This window comes from Odocoileus virginianus, chromosome 20 (genome assembly GCF_023699985.2).
Source record: "Odocoileus virginianus isolate 20LAN1187 ecotype Illinois chromosome 20, Ovbor_1.2, whole genome shotgun sequence".
In the NCBI taxonomy this organism is placed as follows: Eukaryota; Metazoa; Chordata; class Mammalia; order Artiodactyla; family Cervidae; genus Odocoileus; species Odocoileus virginianus.
In genome coordinates, this window is record NC_069693.1 from 10605541 (window position 1) to 10628047 (window position 22507).

Here is a 22507-nt window from a genome sequence, read left to right on the forward strand (position 1 = left end):
GAACAGTTGAGCACATTTACAGGGCCACAAGTGGATGCCGCCAAGTTCAGCTCGAGTGCTCTTGCATGTGCCATCTGTGATTGTCACAGACTGGCCTGGGAGAGAGAGTCCTTTTAGGTCTATGGTTCTGACTGCATCCCCCTACAGGCAGAGGACTGGAACAAAAGACGTGTCTTCCAGCCCAACATGCCACTGTCTACTGACTTGGCTTGAGAATTGGAGAAGCACTTTTCTGTCTTGCCAAAACAGTGCGGTGCTGATAATTTTTTGTTTTTTGGCTGCACAATGTTGCCTGCAGGATTCTAGTTCCCTTACCAGGGATGGGACCTGTGCCTCCCTCCAGTGGAAGCACAGAGCATAGAGTCCTAACCGCTGGACCATCAGGGAATTCCCAAAGTGCTAATACTTGTCCTCTTTCAAAATGATCAAACCCTCTCCTACTCTTTTCCTTTCTTCTGTTCCCCTGTCCCTTGCTATTGAGTTTACAGAATCCCAGCACCTCTGTGTCAGGCACACTTCAGAGGGTAAAGTGATGACAGGAAGACCTGACGACAGTGAGACGACCCACTGATGACTTTCAGCAGTGAGATCTTGGGGCTCAACCCATGGTCTGGTGTGTGAAACAGTTCCTGCCGAATGACAAGCACGGAAATTTGAGTGAGAGCACTAATGTCATTCTGAAAAAGAAGTCAGGTGTGTATCTTGTTTCACCAGACAACTTCAAAGTCAACTCTTTAAATGGTCTCTTAAGTCCTCTGTGGATGGAAGTAGGGAACTGCTCTCTGGCTTCCTGATTTTCTCATAGTACTCATTTATCCTACATATTGTCCCTGTGTTACAGATGCTGACATTGAAGGTCACATACTGAAGGTCACACATATCTATAAAATGGCCTAAGAGATTTATTTCTTTTGTTTGTGTCACATGGGCACGTGGGATCTTAGTTCCCCGACCAGGGATCGAAACCGAGCACCCTACAGTGGAAACATGGAGTCTTAACCATGGATTGCAAGGGAGGTCCCCAGAAGTGAGATTTAAGTTCAGGAATTTGAATTCATTCTAAGATCCCAGACTTGTTTTTTTAATTGGTGGAAAAAAAATTGCTCAGGCCTTACTTCTGAACATTCAACAGCCGTAAAGCCTTCCCCTCCCGGGCACACCCACGCCTACCCCCACACCCTGACTTCCCCACCACCTTTCCCAAGATAGGAGACCAAGGACAGCAGGCAATGTTTCTCTCTGTACAGTTTTTCATTTTTTATTTTTTGATGTTGTTCAGATGAATGACACACTCAAGTTACAAAAATGGGGCCTTAAAAGAAGCACATTGTACAATGAACAAGCAGATTGGAGTTAAGAACACTGAAACGCTAACCCGCTACCACGAGAAGAGACGGGCGGGGGGAGGGGGAGTTGGGGGGGAGGGGAGGGGCTACCAACACAGGGGACAAACAGAACTGAAAGGGGGCTAACTTGGGGAGAATGGAGGAGAGGCAGGTCTCCTCCAGGGCCTGCTCCATGTCTGGGTACGACTCCCTGGTCTCCCTTGCCCACTACTCGCCACCTCTTCCCCTCCCCATTCGAACCTGGTCTTTCAAAGGGGAGAGACACCCACCCCAGAAAGGGCTGAACCAGTTTCATCTTCACAAGGTGGGATGGTCTCCTTGCCCTCGTGAAGCCTTGGATTTGGGAGGTGAAGGTGGCAGCAGTGCCATGAGAAGCCAGAAGGGAGCCGGCAGAGAGGAACTGACCAAAGATCAGGCTCCTGCTTTTCTCCAGACCCCTTGCCCCTTCCCCACCCTACCATGATCCAAAGGGCCTCTCCACAAGTTGCCGAGAGAGGCCCCCAGTCACCCTGCAATCATATAAATAAATAAATACTGAGCCCCTGGGCTTGGGGGGACAGGTTGGGGGAGGGACAGCAGGGACAGAGGAAAGGAGAGGAAGGGGAAGCAGAGGGGAGGGGTCACAGACATAGTAAATAGTTGTCTCCGTCCCAGCAACGCTTCTCTCTGGATTTTGCTCTCCTTTTTGTGTTTGTTTAACAAGGAGGTAACATCTCAAGGACAAATACTTAAAAATATACATTATTTTTTCTTTCTTTTGTTCCCCTTTCTCATCGTCATCTTGCTTTGGAGACTGCTGAGGTCAAAGTTCAAACCGCATGAAGGAACTGCGGCTTGGAGTTTTTGTTTATTTTTTTTTTAATTTTAATTTTTTAATTTTTTTCACTTTTTTTTCCAACGTATAAAAAGGTAGCGGAGTTGTCTGTGGGTTTTTTTTTTTTTTTAATGGTTAAATCTTTGGTTTGTTTCTTTTTTCTCTTGGAGGCCTTTATCTCTCGCACTTGCCTTTCCCACTCGGAGGCCAGTGGGGGCCCGCGTGTCTCAGTCTTACTCAGTCTGTCTCACTCTCTCTCTCACTCAGCTCTCCCTACCCTGGGCTAAAGGGAGAGAGGCACCCTGGGATTTGGGTAGGGGAGGAGATCTAGCCAGTTCAAGAGGTGCCCTCACCACATGGCTAGTCCCATACCCCATCTTCCCAGGGTGCAGGGCTTGGAGACCCTCTCTTGGCCTTCCCCAGGGAGGAGACATGCGGGAAACTCAGAGCCTTACCCCTCCTCCTGGTCGTAGCCCCAGTTCATACAGAGCCTTGGGTTCTTCATCGCCACTGACCCCACTTACCCTCCTGTAGTCCTTCCTCCCACTTCCAGCCCCCACCCTCCCAGAAGAGACCAGAGAGAGGTGTTCTAGTTACTGGCATTTTTTTTTTTTTTTGGCACAATTAAAAGGTCCACCGTTAGGTAGACCCAGTCTCTGTCCCTCCCTTGAGTAAGGAGCTCAGGGTTGGGGAGGAGAAATTGAGGGCTCCCACTTTCTCCAGTCCACTCATCCTTTTTCCTAGCCCAGGCCCCTGGCCCCCCACCTCAGACATCTCCCCTAGCCCAGAACCTGGCCTGGGGTCTCCTTCCCCAACCCCACATAAAGTTCCCCAGCCCCCCAACTCTCTCGCTCGCACACAGACACACGGACACAGGCTCTGTACAGACCACAAAATAAAAACGATGAGATAGTTTTGTTTCCCGGAGTCGAGACGGGGGAGGCTGGAGTGGAAGGGGCAGAGGGAGGTGGGGGGCATGAATTCCCCCATCACCTTCCTAACCCTGGCTCCCTCAGCCCCCCAGCCCCTTGCCCTGGCTGGCCCCCAGCCAACGATATTTGGTTTCCATTTTTTAACATTAAAGTTCTATGAGGTATTTGGTGCCTTATCTCGAGTCCTCGGGGGAGGGGGGCCCAGGGGGGAGACCTGGGGCACACTTGCCCCTCCCTCCCTCCCACCCCCTTCCCAATATTTGGTTTCACAGCTGTAGTTAAAGCTTGGGATTTGGTTATTTTTTCCCCCTCCCAGGAATTTTCTTTTTGTTTTTTCTTTTCCCAGATAATGGGGGTTGGATGGGGAGGGTCCCCACCACCCTGGCTGCACGGGGGTCCCTCCACCAATGTCAGGGCATAGGCCCATCCCTGCCCCCTGCTTCCTCCTCTCCTCTCTGCCTGCTTCCTACTGGGTACTGGGGTGGAGGAGGAGCAGCAGTCCGGGTCGCAGGACTTGATGGGGAGGAAGCAGGATGAAGTGGGTGGTGGTGAGTCCTGGATTTTCTTTCCTTTTTTTTTTTCCTTTTTTTTTTCTTTCTTTTTTTTTTTTTCTTTTTCTTTTTTTTCTATTTTTTGGTCTAGAATCATAGTTTTTTGAGTCATCTCCACCATGCCTTCCATGCTGCCTGTCTTCTCGGAGGGGTTTTTGGTTGCAATTCCTTTCACTTGGCTCTGCTCAAACGTCCTTCCTATCCGTTCATGAGCCCGTGGCCCCGTCTCCACCCTTGGGCTAGGGCCCAGGCCCGCTAGCCAGTCCCTTCTCTTCAGGAAATAAAAACGGACAAACTCAGAGGTAGGGTAAGGGCGGGGAGTAGGTTCAGCGGAGATGCTTACATTCTGGCGAGGATGGGTTGACGGCTTGCCAGGTCCCATCGGTGCCAGGGTGGGAGGAGCAACCACTCCACCACTTCCCAGACAAGGCACCCCGAGACCCCTGAAACAGCTGAGTCTCTGCTGCCTCCGTGGCCCAGCCGGAAAGTTTCATTTCCCAGGTGGGAGAAGGGAGACAAGAAAGAAAGTGAGAACGCTGAGGCCTCGGGGCCCAGGGTGGCATCCGAGGCTCCGTCTGCCTCTCCTGGGAGTGTTGGGCAGCCCCGCCAGACTCCTGGGGCTCTCTCCTCCCTCTGCGCCTGCCCAGCCAGGGGCGGGGGCCACTCTGATTTCAATGGCTCGCGTCCTTCACAGCAACACTTTGGTTTGAGGAGAGACACAGAAACAGGAGATGGAGAGAGGTGAGAGAGGAGGGGAAGAAGAGGGAGGGACAGATGAGAGAAAGGAGGAGATGGGAGAGAGGACAGACTGAAGAAGACAGAAGAACTCAAAAGGAGGAATCAAACCACCCGAAAGTTTGTTAGTTTTCCTTCGTCCATTCTTTTTTGCTTTCTCATTTCTTTTTTCCTGTTTTGTTTTTTTAAAGCTTTTTCAGTTGATTGGGGGGGGGGAGGCAGGGAGCTTGGGGCTCTTCACCCCCGTCCCTGACACCCTCTCTCAGCCCTGCCCACCCGCTTCCATCCGCCCTGGCTGAGGGGCAGGCCTGGCCCCAGCCGCCCCCCTCCAGCTTTCCCGAAGACGACGTCCATGAGGTATTTGTGAAGAGAAAGAAGCATCCATCCTTCCATCCGCCTTGGGGACCAAAGGCCTGGACCACTGGTGCAGGGGCCTGGCTCCACCTTGCGGCTCCTTCTTATTCGTTGAAGAGTCCTCATCTTCTTTCCCTTAAATATATATATATCTATAAATTCTTTCTTTTTTCCTAGTTTTAATTTATTGTTTGTTTGGTTTTTTGTTTTGTTTTTTTTTTTTTGGTTCAAAACTTTGTTGGCCTCCCCAATAGCAGGAGGGCAACGTGGCTCCCAGCAGCGTCTCTCCTCTGTCCATTGAGATGCGTCCGGGGCTGGGCAAACCTGGGGTCCAGCCAAGACTCAAGGGAGGTCTTGTGGGAGTGGTGGTCACCACAGCGCCCTCTCGGATGGGGACCACGGGCCATGGCACTGTCCCTACCACACGGACCCTGATGGGGACGCCATCTGGAGGAACCCCACCACTGGGGTGCGTGCGTGTGTGCATGTGGGGTGGAGGGGGGAGGAAGAGGCATCTGCCAGTATCGGAGGGGCACAGGGTGGGAAGAGCGAGGTGATTTTTCTTTTTGGTTTCTGGTCAAAAATGTCAAAGAACGTGAAGGATCCCACGGATAGGCACTGGAATATGAAATTTTTTTTTTCTTTAAGGGAAACTGACAGACGAGGATGGAAAAAAAGACAACTTGAATGCCCTCACCTTCTCCTCTCTTGTCTGAAACTTCCTCCTTCCCTTGGACCAGGGATAGTGGGAGGTTCCTGAGCAGAGGAGGGTGAGGTGACGGGTGGGCGGGGGGTGGGGGGGGGGGTAGGGGGAACATGTGAGAGCTAGAGCTTGGCAAAATGGCCTAGCCCACCCTTCAAAGGGAAAGGGCGGGGGAGGTAAAAGGGCTGAAAAGTCATCCCAGGCCTTGCCTTGAACTCTCCCCTGGGTGGGGGAGGGAGGAGGTTAAAGCGAGACCCCCTGCCCGGGCGGGGAGAGCTAGGGGCCAGGAGAGGGGGGGGGACACACAACAGGGACACATTCTGTTGAGCACAACGCTAAAAATTCTGTACATCCTTTGGATGAAGCTACTGAATATTTGGTGTAAGGTTGTTCAGGCCCTTTCTCTTTCACCATCTGGAAAAGAATATTTGGTGGGTAGTTCTGAGCCCACCCCCTCCACCGCAGGCTCTGCCCTGTCTTGGCTGGCCCAGGGCAGGGGGTACAGGCTGGGAGGCTGGCACATTCTCTTTTTCCTTCTCTGGCCACCCCCCGCCCCCCGCAGAGGGGAGCCCTGGCCCTACAGCCAGGGGTCGAGTAAGGTCCGCCCTGCTGAGGCTGTGACGCCCCTGGCTGGGTTCCTATTTGGTGTCGTAGCAGTGAGGGTGAGCACATTGAGGTCTGGCTCCAGACTGGTATTTGGTTTGTTCGGTTTGGTGAGGAACTTTTTGTTTTTTGGTTTTTGTTTTTAATGTTTGTTTTTCATCTCTGGTTCCTTTGGGGCAGCTGGTTTCTTTGTGATTATTTTTGGTTTTCTTTTTTCTGTTGGTTGATTTCTTTTCTTTCTTTTTTTTCTTTTTGGTTTGTTGGTTGGTCTTTTGCTTTTTATTTTTTTATTTTTTGGTCTTTCCTCCCTTGTCACTCCTGCTCCGAGGACCCTCGGTGCCCCCACCGCCGGCCTCCTCGCCCACTTCCCAGGCGGGGGACAGAGGCAGGGGGGTCAGAGGAGTCGGAGGGGAGGCATGGCGGGCCCTCACTCGGGCTTGGACCCTACCTCGGGTCCCCCTGGGCCTCCAGGGGTCTGTGCTGCCGTCTCACTGCAGGTGGAGGAGGACGAGGAGGAGGACGAGGAGGAGGACGAGGAGAGGCCAGGAGACTTGCTGGAGATGGAGGCCGCCACGGCCGCAGCGGCTGCCGAAACCAGACCCACGCCAGGCGGGGCGCTGAGCAGGGGCAGCCCAGCGTGGTTCAAGAAGAGTGGTGAGGTCACCAGGCCTGGGCTCCCTGGGGCTGCGCCAGCGGCCCCCAGCACCAGGTTCCCGCTGCTGTCAAGGCTGGTAAGGGGCAGGGTTCCACCAGAGGCCAGGGCTGGGAGGGAGAGAGAGAGGCTGGGCTGGGCGTGCCTCCCAGCATCCCGCCCGCGGTGCCCTCTGTCCTCCCATCCAGCCCACAGACCCCGTCAGCACCCCTCAGGCCTTCCCCAGAGGCGAGATGGGTATGAAGAGATGAGCGATGCAGTGAGCGAGGGCAGGATGGCATGGCTGGAGCAGCAATGGGGGGGCTCCAGGCCCCGGGGGACGGGGCTGGTGACAATGGGAGTGACCTAAGGCAGCACGCACCTTGGATAGTGGCCAAAGGGTTGTTGCTCATGAGGGCTGGACTCAGCCCGGAGCTCAACCCCACCATTGTGCTTCTGCAAGAGGCAAAGCAGAGGCATTAGCGGGGCAGAGACCCTCCCGCAGGATCGGGGGCACAGTTCCCCACCCTGGAAGCAGCAGCGACCCTGCTTCTCCCGCAGCCTCCTACCTGCCGCTGCCCACTTACCCCGTGCTGGGGCTCAGGCCCGACAAGCCGATAGCCGAGTGGCTGCCTTGAGGGCTGGGATTTGTGCTGTTGGTGGTGGCCGGGGGTGGGGGGGTGACAGAGGGGATGGAATTGATGGGGGGCGCGGCCCCGCCCCCGGCCCCACCCCCTCCACCTGTCCGGCTGGGGTGGAGTGTCCCCACAGCTGAGGATAAGGTAGTAACTGCCAGAAAGAAACAAAGAGATGGAGACTTCAGCTTCCACTCCTCCTCCACTGAGGTCGACACCTGCCCAGTCCCGCAACCTCTCCTTGGTCAGAGCACAGTTAGGCCTCCCGCCCTTCTGTCCCACAGCCTCTGCATGGTGACAGCAATCCCAGCACGAGCAGCAGCCACCCGCCGGGCCTCTGCCCTGAGCCCAGAGTGTGCTCACACCCTGCTTATCCAGCCCTGAATCTCACCTCCGGGCCCCTCTGTACAAAGAACCAGGGGTGCCCAGAGGACAGACCCCTATGGCTCCCTCTCGGAGCCAGGAAGGGGGTGCAGCTGTGCACCCCGAGGCTGAGATAGCCCAGAGCGTAGACTCTGGTCAGACACCCAGGAAATTCCCAGCTTTGCAACATCGCAGTTGTGCCCTTGGGTGAGTACCTTCACCTCTCTGGCCTTCAGTTCCCTCATCTGGAAAATGGGGAAGATAACAGAATCTATCTTATAAAATGGGTGTGAAGTCAACACTCATTATATAAGAGTTTAGACCTAGAACCAGGCACACCCTTACTACTTTATAAACTTCCACTTACTATTTCTTAACCTGAGGAGGGACAATTGGTGTTTGTTTTTGTATTATTTTTATATATGGTGTTACACATGCCCTACCCCCAGGAAGGGGGCTTCCCAGGTGGCGCTAGTGGTGAAGAACCCACCTGCCAATGCAGGAGACCTAAGAGACGCCGGTTCGTTCTCTGGGTCGGGAAGATCCCTTGGAGGAGGGCAGGGCAACCCACTCCAGTATTCTTGCCTGGGAAATCCCATGGACAGAGGAACCTGGCGGGCTACAGTCCATGAGGTCACAAAGAGTTGGACACGACTGAAGCAACTTAGTACGCACGCACCCCAGGAAGGAACAAAGGAGGGCTTTGGGTACAAAGGTGTGTATCTGCATACACACTTTTGTTATGTCTATATTTATGGATATAGCTTCTGTATATATGATACATTCATAATAATTTTATAACTGAGACTCAGAGAGGTAAGGTTGCTTCTGAAGTTCACAGTTTCTAAATGACAGAAACAGAACCCAGACACATCACCTTTATCAGCCTCCTGCTTTTCTCATATGAAATTATGGAGCAGATGAAGCCTGAGCTGCTCTGGCAGGTAGGGGTGAGTCTGCCCTCTTCCCCACCCCCCACCTCCAGGCTCAGTCTCGAGGCCCATAGATGCCCTGAGACAACATGCCCTTGAGGACCTCAGGCTCGAGCCTGCCCTGCGTTCTCCCAGCACCCTGTCACTGCCCACTGCCCCCTCTGACCTGTTGTGCTCAGACTGCTGGAAGCTTGGGACAATGGCAGGGTCCCAGCGCCCCCTTGTGGTGTGACCTGGGGAGAGAGGAGAGAAGGCACTGTCTTCCAGCAGCTTCCTTGTGCTTCCTGTGGGTACCACCCCTGCACCTGTGCCTCCAGGGTGGGGAAAGGGGCTGTGGTTGCAAGGCTGTGTTTCTATCATGCCAGGGGCTTTCCATCAGCTTTCGTCACATTTGCCCTAGGTGATCCTAGGCCACCGACAGGAGGCAGTCATTCCCTGCCTCTCCTCCGACGCTGCCCCACTGCAGGTCTGAAGCATGCATGTCTCTGTACATTCACATGGTGGGGTGTGGGTGGTTAGGAGCATAAGGTGTATCTCTGCATCACAGTGTTGAGATATTATATTGCTTGATTTTGGGGGGACCATCCACCAGTCTCCTTCTTAGCCTCCCTGCCTCCAGTCTCATCCTAATCCCAGAAGCCTCACTCTAAATGTTAGCCAGTCCCTCTAAGGCTCCAAACTCATCTTGAGTGCCTCACCGCCTGTGGTTCAGGTTAAAGCTTCTTCAGCACTGGACTTGGTATCTGGCCCCTGCCTATCCTTCACCCCTCCCCGACACTCATTCATAAACATTCCAGCTCCAACCACACTAAATTGCACTGGAGTTCCTCGAACTGGGCTCAGCACACTCTGGCTTCTAGGCCTTTGTGCACATAGATCCCTTTGCCTGTCCACCACGTGGCTGGCTCACTCTCTCTTGTCCTCACGACTCAGCTCAGATGGTCCCTCCTTCCTTCACATCCCTGGGTGGGGGCTCCTCTGGGCCCCTTGCCCCTCTCGGTAGTGTCACAACCCCTTCCACACTAGGTGGGAAAAAGGGATGTCCCGTGCACAACCAGGGCTGTACTGACGCCCCTGCCAGGGTCTGAGTGGTTGTCAGTCTGTGTGAGGGGAGATCTCCACCTTGCGCCATCCCTGGGTGGCTGCACCTGGGGACAGTTCTGTGTGTGGCCACGCCAGTGTGTGCGGGCGGTGCCTGTATCTCCGTCAGAACAGTGTGCCCTGTGTGACTGTGCTCCACCCATGTAACAGCCTGTCCCCAAGGGTGGCTCTCCCTGCCTCCACCCATTCTGGGAACACTGTGGACAACCAGGTAGGTTATGCTTCACAGGAGGTGCCCGCCAAGGGGTGAGAGTGTGCCAGAGCTCGGAGACCCCTCCTCCCCGCGTGGGGCTCTTGGTACCAGGTGGGGGCTGTAGCTGGCCGGCTTGCCCGGACTGGGCAGCATGGGGGCCGCGCTGCAGGGGTTGATGCGTTTCTCCTTCTGGCGCCGGTTGCAGAACCAGACGCGGATTACTTCCTTCTCCATGTGCAGCTGCTCTGCGATCAGCAGGATCTCCTCTGAGGTAGGCTTCTGGTTCTGCGGAAAGAGAACTCGTCAGCCCCGGGAGCATCCTGTCGCCAGCCCTCGGGGCCGCCCGGGGCGGGGGCTGGGACCTCACCGCTAGAAAACTCTTCTCTAAGGCGAAGCGGACGTTTGTCTCGATGCTGGTCCTCTTCTTGCGTCTCCGGCCGGGGAGCCCGTCGAAACCTAGGCTGGGGCTGCTCAGCTGGTTGGGGCTGGGCAGGCTTGAGTCCACAGACATAGTCTCTGTGTCCGGGAGGAGATGGGGGCATGAGAGGGTGCCTTCCCTGGCCTGCCGCCCGCGCGGGAACCCCAGCCCAAGTCCCACCTGCATCGTTGAGCCACTTCTCCAGGAGGGGCTTGAGTTTGCACATGTTCTTGAAGCTCAGGTTGAGGGCCTCGAAGCGGGAAATGGTCGTCTGGCTGAAGTCGTTGCCATAGAGCTTGCCCATGGCCAGGCCCACATCACCCTGGGCCGGTGGGGCGGGGATGGGATGCCGGTCAGGGCCGGGCAGAAGGCTCAGCCCCGCCCATTAGATGATTCTACCCTCCTCTTCACCCCACCCACTAGGCAGCTACAATCCCTGCCCCTCACTCCGCCCGCCACCTGGCCACGCCCTCTACTCTGCCCACCAGATAACGAGGCCCCACCCCTCCCGCCACCAGAGGGTCCCGCCGCCCTGTCATCCCACGCCCACCGCCTATCCTGGCGGGCGGCCTCAGACCTGTGTGAAACCCAGCTTGATGCGGCGTTGCTTGAAGGTGCGAGCGAACTGCTCCAGCTCCTCCAGATCACTGGGCTCCTCGGGATGGGATGGTGGCTCCAAGCATTTGGGGGGCTGCGGGTGTGAGAGGTGCGGGTCGGGCAGCGTGGGGCGGGTCACGGCCTGGTGGGGTGGGCAGGTGGGTGGGATGCACGGCCGAGGACCAGGATGGGGCTCAGCCTTGGCTGCTCAGTCCCCCTCCCTCCCTGCCGTTCAGACTCTCCCTGCAGACTCCCCACCACCGCCCCCAGGTGGCTCCTCCCCACTCAGAAGCTGACCTCTGCTGCCCCACAAGGGCGCTCTCACTGCCCCAAATTCTCTGCACATCCCCTCCCGGCCTGCAGACTCCCATAAGGAGCAGCCATCTCCTTCCTCCAAAGGCTCTTTCCATGGGGGTTCACTGTTGTAGCCTCCTCTCCGGCAGGAAATCAAGGACTGGCTCCGCTATCCAGTTGCTGGGGACTCAGGCAAATTTCTTAATCTCCCTGGGTCTCAGTTTCTCCCTCCGCGGAATGGGAACAATCATGGCTACTCTACCTACCCCATGGGGTTGTTGGGAGAATCAGATTAAAAATGACTAGGCTGCAAATAAACTAAAAATTAAAAAAAAAAAATAGGGAGGAACACTAGGGGAATTTACAAGGAAGCAACAGTTCTCTCTGGAATGCTTCATTTCCCTAAAAATGAAACATCTAAACAGGTGGTGGGTGCAGGGATGTTGGACACACAAGTCCTTGATCCATTATCCAAAAACCTCAGGGCCAAATGTGTTTTAGAATTCAGAAATTTTTCAGGTTTTAGAAAGTCTGCATGGGGCATATATCACAGATAAGGTAAACTCTCCCTCAATTAGGGTCAAGGCATTACCCTATATTCAGACATATCAACAGCTGTCAGCTAAGGGTGAACATCACACAAGAGGGATAAAGAAGTCATACGCTGCCTCAATTCAGGTTAAGACAGGTTTTGCAGCCAAATCACTTCCAGTGGCCACATTACAAGAGCAACTTGATTTTCTGAGCATTTTGGATTCTAGTATTGTAACGAAGCCCTGTATTAGTATCTAAACTTTTCAGGTTTTCTGAAATAGTTTATATATTTTTTGAAAGGGCTGTTTTGAAAAATAGGTAGGAGGGAACTCTGAAATTGTAATTATGAAAGAGTATGAAAGAGTATTATCAAAGTTGGGGGCTTCCAGGGTGGCTCAGTGTTAAAGAACCCGCCTAAGATGTAGAAGACACAGGAGACACAGCGAGTTCGATCCCTGGGTTGGGAAAATTCCCTGGAGGAGGGCATGTCAATCCACTCCAGTATTCTTGCCTGGAGAACCCATGGACAGAAAAGCCTGGCAGGCTACAGTCCACAGGGTTGCACAGTCAGACATGACGGAAGCAACTGAGCATGCACGCATGATCAAAGTTTAGACGCAGGCAGCAAACTAAAAGAAAGGCCATGGGGACGAGACAGCCTGGAGAGCTCACACCATGCGGGAAGGGGCCTGTGCTCAGACCCTCTGAATGCAGATCCAGCCTTCCCATAGCTTCTGCTTTGTCAAAAGAAGCTGGGAATCTGGGAATTTTGCTGACAACTAACTCAATTTTTCAGTGAGTGTGGGCCACCGTTTGCAGTCTGTGGTCTGGGAAGGGGACATGAACCAACAGACGCCTTCCTCAGGGAACCCCACCCCCCACCCCACTGGAGTGCTGGAGGAGATCTGAAGCATTTGTGATCTAAAGGCTTGTGAACCCCCTGAAATTTTGTGTTTGTGCACGTGTGCCTTTTTGGGGGTAGTGGGAGGTCAGACTCAAATTTTCCATCAGGTTCTCCAAGGAACCCATGTGCCTGCAAGGGTTAAGAGCCACTGGTCTGGTTGACTTCCCTTATTCTGTGGAGGAGCAAGCCAACTCAGACAGAGAGAGCAGCTTGCCTAGGGTCCGACAGCAAATCAGTGGCAGAACAGCGCTGGGCCCGAGGCTCCCGACCCCCACCCTGGCCCCCATGGCTGTGGGTGGGCCAAATGGGAAGCAGACCCTCACTCCTCCAACTTCACACCTTTCACCCCACCCTGAAGCACTCAGCAGACCACTCACCTGTGTGGGCAGCCCTGCCCGGGGCTGGGAGGTCAGAAGAGCTCCCTGGGTTTGCTGAGGTAGCTGGAATAGATTTGGCGTCGGTAGCAGGCCTGGGGAGACAAGAGGGACCACACGGGGTGAGGGGGGGCATCGGGAGTCATGTGGAGGTGTCGGGGGAGGCCGCCCAGGATAGGGGGTCTTACCTGGCTGACTCTGCTGGGCCTGCGGCAGCAGGAACTGAGCAGGTGGCTGGAGGTGGTGACCTGGCACAAGCACCAGCTGCTGGAGCTGAAGGAGCTGCTGGATGTCCTGGCACGGAGGAGGGCGGACAGAAAGACAGCCTGAGTCCTGGCCCAGTTCCTCCCTCGGCATCCCCCAAACCCCAAGTGGTGCTCCACAGGACCGGATGGCACCAGTCATCAAGGGATGGAGCGCAGGTCGCTGGACACACCCCTGAGCTGAGGGCACCTGGAAGGCCTGAGCATCCTACCTGTGTCATCACAGGAAAGCTCACTCTTTATTTACCTTTTCTTTCTTGATGGGCTATTTGCCTTGTCTTATATTCCCACAGAACAGATAGAATCGCTTAAAAATGTAAATCAGACCAAGTCTTCCTTCCTTTTAAAACACTCCCAAGGCATATGATATCATGTCTGAAATTAGCTTTAAAATACTCCAGCCCCTAGTGACCAGACTCTTGAGAGTCCCTTGGACTCCAAGGAGATCAAACCAGTTAATTCTAAAGGAAATCAACCTGAATGTTCATTGGAAGGACTGATGATGAAGGTGAAGCTTTGGCCACCTGATGCGAAGAGTCGACTGATTAGAAAAGACCCTGATGCTGGGAAAGCTTGAAGGCACGAGAAGAAGGGGGTTCAACAGAGGATGAGATGGTTGGATTGGTTGGATGGCATCACGAACTCAGTAGACATGAGTTTGAGCAAGCTCCAGGAGATAGAGAAGGACAGGGAAGCCTGGCGTGCTGCAGTCCATGGAGTTGCAAAGAGCTGGACACAACTTAGCAAATGAACAACAAGTGGCTGATTAAATTGGTACAATCACTTAGGAAAACTCTTTGGCATTGTTATGAGTTGAATTGTGTCGTTCCCCCCTTACCCTCTGAAAAAAAGATACGTTGGAATCCTAACCTCCCCAGAACCCCAGAGGGGTGATGTTATTTGAAAATAGTCTTTGCAGATGATCATGTTAAAATGAGGTCATTAGGGTGGGCACTGATCCAATATGACTAGTATCCATATAATCCGGGGAAATTTGCAGACAAAGACAAACATGGATAGAGGGAAGATGACATGAAGAGATGCAGGGAGAAGGTGGTCATCTGCAAGCCAAGGAGAGAGGCCCAGAACAAATCCTTTTTTCCAGTCCTCAGGAGGAACCAACCTTGGCTACACCTGGATTTTTAAATTCCATTTGCATGTGTGGCTCAGAGCATATAGAATCTGCCTGCAGTGCAGGAGACCCAGGTTCGATCCCTAGGTCAGGAAGATCCCCTGAAGAAGGGAATGGCAACCAACTCCAGTATTCTTGCCTGGAGAATCTGATGGACAGAGGAGCCTGACAGGCTACAGTCCATGGGATCACAAAGAGCTGAACACAACTGAGCCACTAACACTTTCACAGACCAAAAGAGATCCTCAGGGGCTTCTAGAGGCCTGGCCATACTCAACTTCTTGATCTGGGTACCTGTTAAATGGGTGTGCTCAGTTTGTGAGTCTCATTGAGCTGTATACTTACGATCTGTGTACTTTCAGTAGTTTTCATTTTATATTTATTTATTATTGTTTTGGCCACATCGTGTGGCTCATGGGATCTCAGTTCCCCAACAAGGGAATGAACCCAGGCTCACGGCAGTGAAAGCCTGGAAGCCTAGCCACTGGGACACCAGAGAACTCCCTGTCCTCTTTTCCTTAAAAGGCCCTGAAAGTTATATAAACTTTGGCCCCACAAAACTGTTCCCACCTTGCTCTATGCTGCATTTCTCAGAATGCAGTGCATGTGCCTGTGACCTCATTTCCTCCACTACACTGAAACTCTAGAAGGTAGAGGTCATGTCTTATTCTACTTGTATCCCTAACCCTCAGCACCCGCGGTGGCTCGGCAGTAAAGAATCCGCCTGGAATGCAGGAGACCTGGGTTCAACCCCTGGTTCAGGAAGATCTCCTGGGGAAGGAAATGGCAACCTACTCCAGTATTCTTGCCTGAGAAATCCCTGGGACAAAGGAACCTGGCGGGCTACAGTCCATGGGCTCGCAAAGAGTTGGACACGACTGAGTGACTAAACACCACCATCTCACCCTTAGTAGAGCCTGGAAAGCCATTAAGTGTCCACTGAACTGAATCCAAAAAGTAAGGCCAGAGATAATCTTGTCAGTAGCATTGTTCTGATTTTGTATAACTCTCAGCTTATTGATTAAAATAAATAAATAAGAATAAAAAGATTTGCTAACTCTTGTCTCCCTGGGCGTGTGACTCTCAGGAGAAACCCCCTTTTATCTCCAGAAGGCTGAAAGAGAGGTCTGCAAATTTCTTTCTGAATCAGCAGGGAGAGGGAAAAGATGGGGAAATGCGTCGCCATTTGTGTGGGTCTCACAGTGAGGAGTTGCATGAGAACCTTAACCAGTCCTCCACCCACCACTACTCAGACCACGAACTGGGGGATCAGCTCTGATTCTTCCTCCCTTCCTCTCCCTTATCCATCCAGTCTATCCACAAGCTCTACCAAAAATTTTTTCGTATCTTTGTTTTGGCCGAGTGTCACAGCTAGCAGGTTCTTAATTCCCCAACCAGAGATCGAACCTGTGACCCCTGGAGTAGAAGCACAAAGTCCTAACCACTAGACTGCCAGCGAAGTCCCCCACCAAATTTTTTTTTTTCAAATTTTTTTCTACACACTTTTGTGCTCTGAATTCTTCAACATCTGCCAAAACCCACCCCCTCTTCTCAGAATTAAAAAAACAAACAAACGTGCAACATACAATATATAGAGCTTCAAAGCAAATTACTTATATTAAAATACAATCATCAAATATATTTTTGACTGTGATAAACAGTAATCAATGGGCTTTTTTGTTAACCCATTAAATAGGAGCAAGCAATGAGCTGGATGACTACTGTAATTTCAAAGCAATGATTGAAAATTATATTTGAAAAGATCGGCAACAACTGTAGTACAATATGGGAATACCCGTGCATTCCATGGGCGACAACGTCCAAGCCCTCCCAACGCTACTGTGTTCTGCTGCCTTTATGCATACTGGAAGGAACTACTACGTTTTCAGTGAGAGGACAGTGACAACCGAGACATAACATCTTCCCGTCCAAGTTCATGGACTCTCACCCCTGAATTCTATCCACAGACCCCCATTGGGATGGTCTGTGGAGCCCAGATTCTTGTTCTAAAATATTAATAGAGGGAATTCCCTGGCAATCTGGTCAGAATTCTGCACTTTCACTGCTGGGGCCTGGGTTCGACCCCTGGTCGGGACTGAAGAACTTGCAAGCTGCGCGGCAGTCAAAACAAACAAAAAAATAAAGCCTCTACAACTTGCCATCGAATTTATTTTTTTTTTAGCTGCCACAAAGCTTTTGAGATCTTTGTTACCTGACCAGGGAGTTCACATGTGGCAACTAAAGATCCTGCCTGCTGCAATTAAGACCTGGCACAGCCAAATGAATACATACGTACATACATCAGTATGTGGGAAAAAAGAGAGAGGAGATTCTGGGAAGAGCAGTGAGCTGCCGCAAGACCAAGGGAGCCAGTAGGGGGCGCCATATCTCCACAACCTAGCGCCATCTGAACCGGCTCGCCATCTGAAGCCACTTGGGGGCGTGTTAGGACCGAAACAGGCCGTGAAACAGTTAGAGTGATCAGAGGCATGCCTGCTGGACCCCCGCTGGGATATTAGTGGATCATCTGCTCTGTCCCTAACCTTCGAGAAAAACCAGAACAGAGGGCTAACACAGCCTATCAAAGCTGAGGAAAGGGCCACATTCTTGCTCATCGCTGTCATATGATCACCCCCCGCCCCAGAGCAGGGCGGTACAGGTGATACACGAATTTTCAGCGAATGCATAAGATAAATCTTAGGACTGATGGTGTCTGGGTGCCAAACGACTGGGTTTTGCCACAGGCAGGATCTTGGCCGCAGTCTGGGGGCAGAAAGACTGAGACAGGGCGGTTATATGACCTATGGGTGAACTGCAGTGTAATCGCCCACTGGGCTGGTTCCACTTGGTGGGGAGGAGGCAGCCTTGAGAAGGAACTAGAGGCACCCGGGCCGAGCCCAGCAGGTGCAGCGCCTCACTCCACCGCACAGGCCGACCCCCCTGCCCCCCAAGACTGGCCTCCACACACACCGACAGCCGCCCCAAGGGGAAGGTGTCAGCGCACATGTGTACATTGGCTTACCCTCCCTGATAGGGCAAATTACAACCTGTTCTGGACACTGTGTGCTGCCAGGACATGAAGAACCTGAAGTGAGGTCCAGAGTGCAGAGGATGGGAAGGGATGGGGGCTGGGAACCGTGTAAAGTACATTGCAGTGACTGTGTGAAAACCCAGCAGTGGAAGGGGCCACTTTGAGGGGGCAGAGAGCATCCGTCCTGGGGGCCGCCTGGGTGACACTGCACCCCCACCTGCTCAGAACAGTATGGAGAGAGTTCCCACAATGGGTAGGAAGGTCACCTGGGGGGTTCAAGGGTCCCTTTCATCTGAGATCCATGATGATTTGAGTCTTGGATGTTGTGCCTGCTTCTTCATTTTTTAGGGCGGGGGCACTCTTCACAGCTTGTGGGATCTTAGTTCTCCAACCCGGGTTCAAACTCGGGCCCTTGGCAGTGAGAGCACATAGTCCTAATCACTGACGTGTGTGCATGCACAGTGGCTCAGTCATGTCCAACTCTGAGACCCCAAGGTTCCTCTGTCCATGGAATCTTCCCGGCAAGAATAACGGGAGTGGGTTGCCATTTCCTTCTCCAGGAGATCTTCCCAACCCAGGGATCAAACCTGTATCTCCTACATTGGCAGGAAGATCCTTTGACCACTGAGCCACCAGGGAAGCCCCTTAAGCACTGCGCCACCAGTGAATTCCTGAGTGCCTCGGGGGTAAGCCAACTCTCTCTCTGGGCTGGACTGTCTAGGGTAACAATGCATGGTGTCCTGGAATACCTGGGCTCTGGAGCCAGCCAGACACCTGGCTGTCCTTTACACACCTGAGACCACGGGCAGTTCTTTACCCTCTTTAAGCCTCAATTTCTTCAAATGACACCTCTTATCTCATGGGGCTGTTAAAGAACTAAATGAGACAATGCATATAGAACATTTAGCCTGATCCCTGATTCACTCAAGGGGCTCTCCTTCAACAGCAGTCATTTTTACTGAGTCATTTCTCTCGGGGCCTCAGTTTTTTCACCTATGTGTACACACATGCTAAGTCGCTTCAGTCGTATCTGACTCTTTGAGACCCTATGGACTGTAGCCCACCAGGCTCCTCTGTCCATGGGCTTCTCCAGGCAAGAATACTGGAGTGGGTTGCCATTTCCTTCTCCAGGGAATCTTCCTGACTCAGGGGTCGAGCCCGTGTCTCTTATGTCTCCCGCACTGGCAGGTGGGTTCTTTACCACTAGCACCACCTGGATTGCTCTTTCATCTATAAAATGAGAGTAATAATGTCTAACTCTTCACTGGGTTGTTTTGAGGCCTGAGTAATATTATTATTCTCAAAGCATCTCAAAAACCAGAACATACTCCCCCAACACAAGCATTTGCTGGCACTGCACCCTCACGTCACCCGCCTCATGTCACCCCATGCGCTCTCGAGGGCAGGAGCCCCATGGGTCCATCCTCTTCCTGGAAACTGACAACTTTCAGCTCCCGCCCAGATCTTCCACCAAGCTTCAGCCTCCAATATCCATCTGCCTATTTGATGTCTCTACTTTTGGGTGATTAACAGACTCTCTGAACCCTACCTTGTCCAAAGTGAAACTCCTGGTTCCCCAGCCCCGCCCTCCAAAACACCCTGTTCCTCCCCTGCCTTCCCCAGCTCAGGAAACCACCTCGCCACCACCCAGTCACTGAAGCCAGAGTCCCAGGAGTCACCCTTGACCTACAGAATCCATACAAGATAGCATGCTGGACCCCACCTTCACTCCCATCGCCTTCAGGGATGCCTGCAAGGGCTTCCCACTCGGCTCCTCGCTTCTAATCCATTCTACCCACAGCAGCTGGAAGGAGCTTTGTAAAGGGTCAGTCGGGGCACACTCCTAACCTGCTTTAGCAGCCCCCACTGCCTCCCATCACACCCAGCACACCTTCCCAACTCTTTGATCTTGCCTACGAGACGCTGCAAAAGCCAGTCCTGCCTGCCTCTGCCACAGCCCCTCACCTCCCCCTTGTCTCCCACTCACTCTGTTTCACACATTTCACCTTCCTCTGTGCCCTGAACAAGTCAAGCTGGTTTCTATCTCAGGACCTTTGTACCTGCTATTGCCCTTTCCTAAGCTCTCCTACTGCCTTCATGCCTGACTCATTCAGGCCTTGGTTCTCAAAGGCCACCTTCTCAGTGAAGCTTTTCCTGACCACCCATTGAAAGTGACTTCCTCCCGCAACTCAGGGAAGAATGGATACATGTATATGTATGGCTGAGTCCCTTCGCTGTTCACCTGAAACTATCACAACACTGTTAATCGGCTATACCCCAATACAAAATGCTTTTGGTGTTAAAATCAATAAATAAGAGTTCGATCCCCGACCCAGTGTGCTGTGCAGCACTGCCCAAAAAAAAAAAAAAAAAAAGTGGCTTCCTCCTCTAGGGCAGCACCCTGTTTCATTTTCTTCATTACACTTACGCTAAAACCGTCTTGTTTTGCTGTTTTGTTGACTTGTTTACTGTCTGTCTCTCCACTAGAACATAATAACGTCCTCAAGGGCAGCCCCCTCTGCCTTGCTCCCAGTTGTCCCCTCGGGGCCATGAACGAGAGCCTGGCATACACAAGGTGCTCAGTAAGTGTTAGCTGAATGAATAAATGACTATGATTCCTCCAGTCCCCTCCACTGGGGGAAGCTCTAAAGGCTGCAGTTGCAGGTGGACAGAGGTGGCCTGTCTGTGTATACTCCCATCCCCCAGAGGTTGGCCCTGCCACGTGGAGCAGCGACTGGGGCAGAATACGGTGGAACAGAGAACCAGTTAACAGGGAGGAAAAACACCTACGTGCCAATTGCATATAACATTCCATGCTGTTGTTGTTAGTCACCAAGTTGTGCTGGACTCTTTGAGAGCCCATGGACTGTAGCCTGCCAGGCTCCATGGGATTCTCCAGGCAAGAATACTAGAGTGGGTTGCCATTCCCTTCTCCAGGGGATCTTCCTGACCCAAGGATTGAACCCACATCGATTGCACTGGCAGAAAGTTTCTTTACCATCAGAGCCCAACATTCCATGTTACCTCATGCTAAAATTCCAGGACAGACAAACCACAACAGATTCCCAGCCCATGAGTCCTGGAGTGACCGGTGAGCCTCAGCCTGGCTCCTGGGCTCTGGGGCCTGTGGGTATATGGTTGAACACCTCCAGATGGGTGCCTGGGCTCACCTGGCATCCCCCAACTCTTCTCTAGTGGCAGGACTCATCTCCTCCTGGGGTCCTGCCCTTCCCACTCTCATGTCACGTAGTCCAGGTGGGACTGAGCCCACCTTCTCAGGGGTCAGGAGACAATGACTCTGGACAATGGGTGTATTTTATCTCCCTGGGCACGGTGGCTGCAAGGCTAGAAGTGCTGGTATCCACTGGGCCTGCCTCGGAGTGAAAAGGAAGACAGGTCCCTGGGGCCGGGTCTGATGTTCTAGGCTGGGCCTTTTCAGTGGCCTGAGCCAAATACTCCCTCTTACTCTTAAACTGCCTAGAGGGGGGCTGTGGCTGCACTGACACCTCCTCCCACCTCATCCTTTATTCGCGCCCACCCACTGCCTCCCCAAACCTGCCCTACTCTCTCACTTTGCATTTGCCATTCCCATGCCTGGAACCCTTTCCCCCACTCAACCACCTGGCAAACTCCTACCTGTCCCACCTTGGTTCAGATGGCACCTCTACCGGGAAGCCTGCCCTGATTCCCTCAGGCACAGCCGCTTTTCTTTTCCTGTGTCCCACCACTCCCAGCAGGTTTCTCCCAGTCACCTTTCTTCACTAGGTCCTACCTGCCTAAAAGATCTTATTGAGCTCTATTTGCTGCGGCCGTAAGATGAAATGGGGACATCCCCCAACTCCCCAGGCTCTCCAGACACAAAATGATGTTTTAGCAGTGAATATAAATGTTCAATCAATGCCTCTCATACCCCAGGCATTCTGAATGACTCCCCTGGAGAGATGTCTTCCCTACCCTTGATTGAAAAGCTGCAGCAAAACATCCCTCATTGATTCAGTAAATATCTGTGAAGCCCCCTCGGTAGAAAGCACTGTGCCCAGTGCTGACTGCACAGAGTGTAAGATTGTATTAGAGGGAATTCTGTGGTGGTCCAATGCTTAGGACTCTCTGCTTTCACTGCCAAGGGCTCGGGTTCAATGCCTGGTCAGGGAACTGAGATTCCACAAGACATGTGGTGCAGCCAAAAAAAAAAAAGGCAGTGGTAAAATGGTATTATAATCACCTCTTCATCTGTTCAAGATAGGAAAATGCAAGGAAGGTTCCTGCCAAGCTGACCGACATTACTTTTTGGAAGCTGGCATTACAGGGACAGAAGCTGGACTTTCTCTTTGAACTTTATATACAATTTCAAAGTGACAGGACTATGAAAGGACTTTTGCCTTTCTTGCCTGCATGTGTGCTAAGTCACTTCAGTCGTGTCCAACTCTGTGGGACCCTATGGACTGTAGCCCACCAGGCTCCTCTGTCCATGGGTTTCTCCAGGCAAGAATACTGGAGTGGCTTGCCATTCCCTACTCTATGGGGTCTTGATGACCCAGGGATTGAACCCGCGTCTCTTAGGTCTCCTGCACTGGCAGGCAGGTTCTTTACCACTGGTGCCACCTGGAAGCCCTTTAACTTTCTTAGAACTTCTCAAACATTTCTTGGTGGCTTGTTGGTGTGTCTGTTTCCCTACGAGACTGGGAGCCCCTTGGGGGACAAGGCTCTGTGTGAGTCATGCCTGCTTCCCGCCATGGCTCGACACAGGGAAATATCTGTGAAGTGAGGGCAGGACGGAGCTGAGCAGGGGTGAGAAGTTAACTGGCCCCGGGATGCACAAGACACAGGCTGGGAAGAGAGTCAAGCCCGGGCCAGGCTGGCTGTGACTGCAGCGGGGCAGTGAGCACAGGAGGACGTGGTGCCCACCGCGGCCTGGGCACAGGCAGCTCGGTTCCCTGCTCCTGTGCTGCCCGGGATAAACATTTGTCTGCTGGGGAAGTGAGATCACAGGGTGATGGAACTCCCAGGAAACCACCTCAGCTCAGCTTGGCACTCGCAGGGGACAGATGAAGATCAGAACTGGGGGAA

General features: G+C 52.8%; 1 protein-coding gene across 21 annotated transcripts in view; it reads right to left on the reverse strand.

The window, feature by feature from the left end:
* Positions 1-2747: 2747 nt before the first annotated feature.
* Positions 2748-22507, reverse strand: part of POU2F2 (POU class 2 homeobox 2) — an 80297-nt gene continuing 60537 nt past the window's right edge. For 8 of the 21 annotated variants that reach the window (XM_070450783.1, XM_070450786.1, XM_070450790.1 and 5 more), the window contains 11 exons: positions 13203-13308; positions 13018-13109; positions 10889-11050; positions 10492-10633; positions 10261-10409; positions 10002-10178; positions 8766-8832; positions 8158-8286; positions 7257-7458; positions 7052-7125; positions 2748-6800 (listed from right to left, as the gene is read on the reverse strand). In XM_070450783.1, the coding sequence (XP_070306884.1) occupies positions 6466-6800; positions 7052-7125; positions 7257-7458; positions 8158-8286; positions 8766-8832; positions 10002-10178; positions 10261-10409; positions 10492-10633; positions 10889-11050; positions 13018-13109; positions 13203-13308 (1635 nt within the window). In that variant the 3' untranslated portion in view covers positions 2748-6465. The remainder of the gene's footprint in view (positions 6801-7051; positions 7126-7256; positions 7459-8157; positions 8287-8765; positions 8833-10001; positions 10179-10260; positions 10410-10491; positions 10634-10888; positions 11051-13017; positions 13110-13202; positions 13309-22507) is intronic. The other 13 variants (XM_070450794.1, XM_070450788.1, XM_070450796.1 and 10 more) reach the window with 6 other exon arrangements.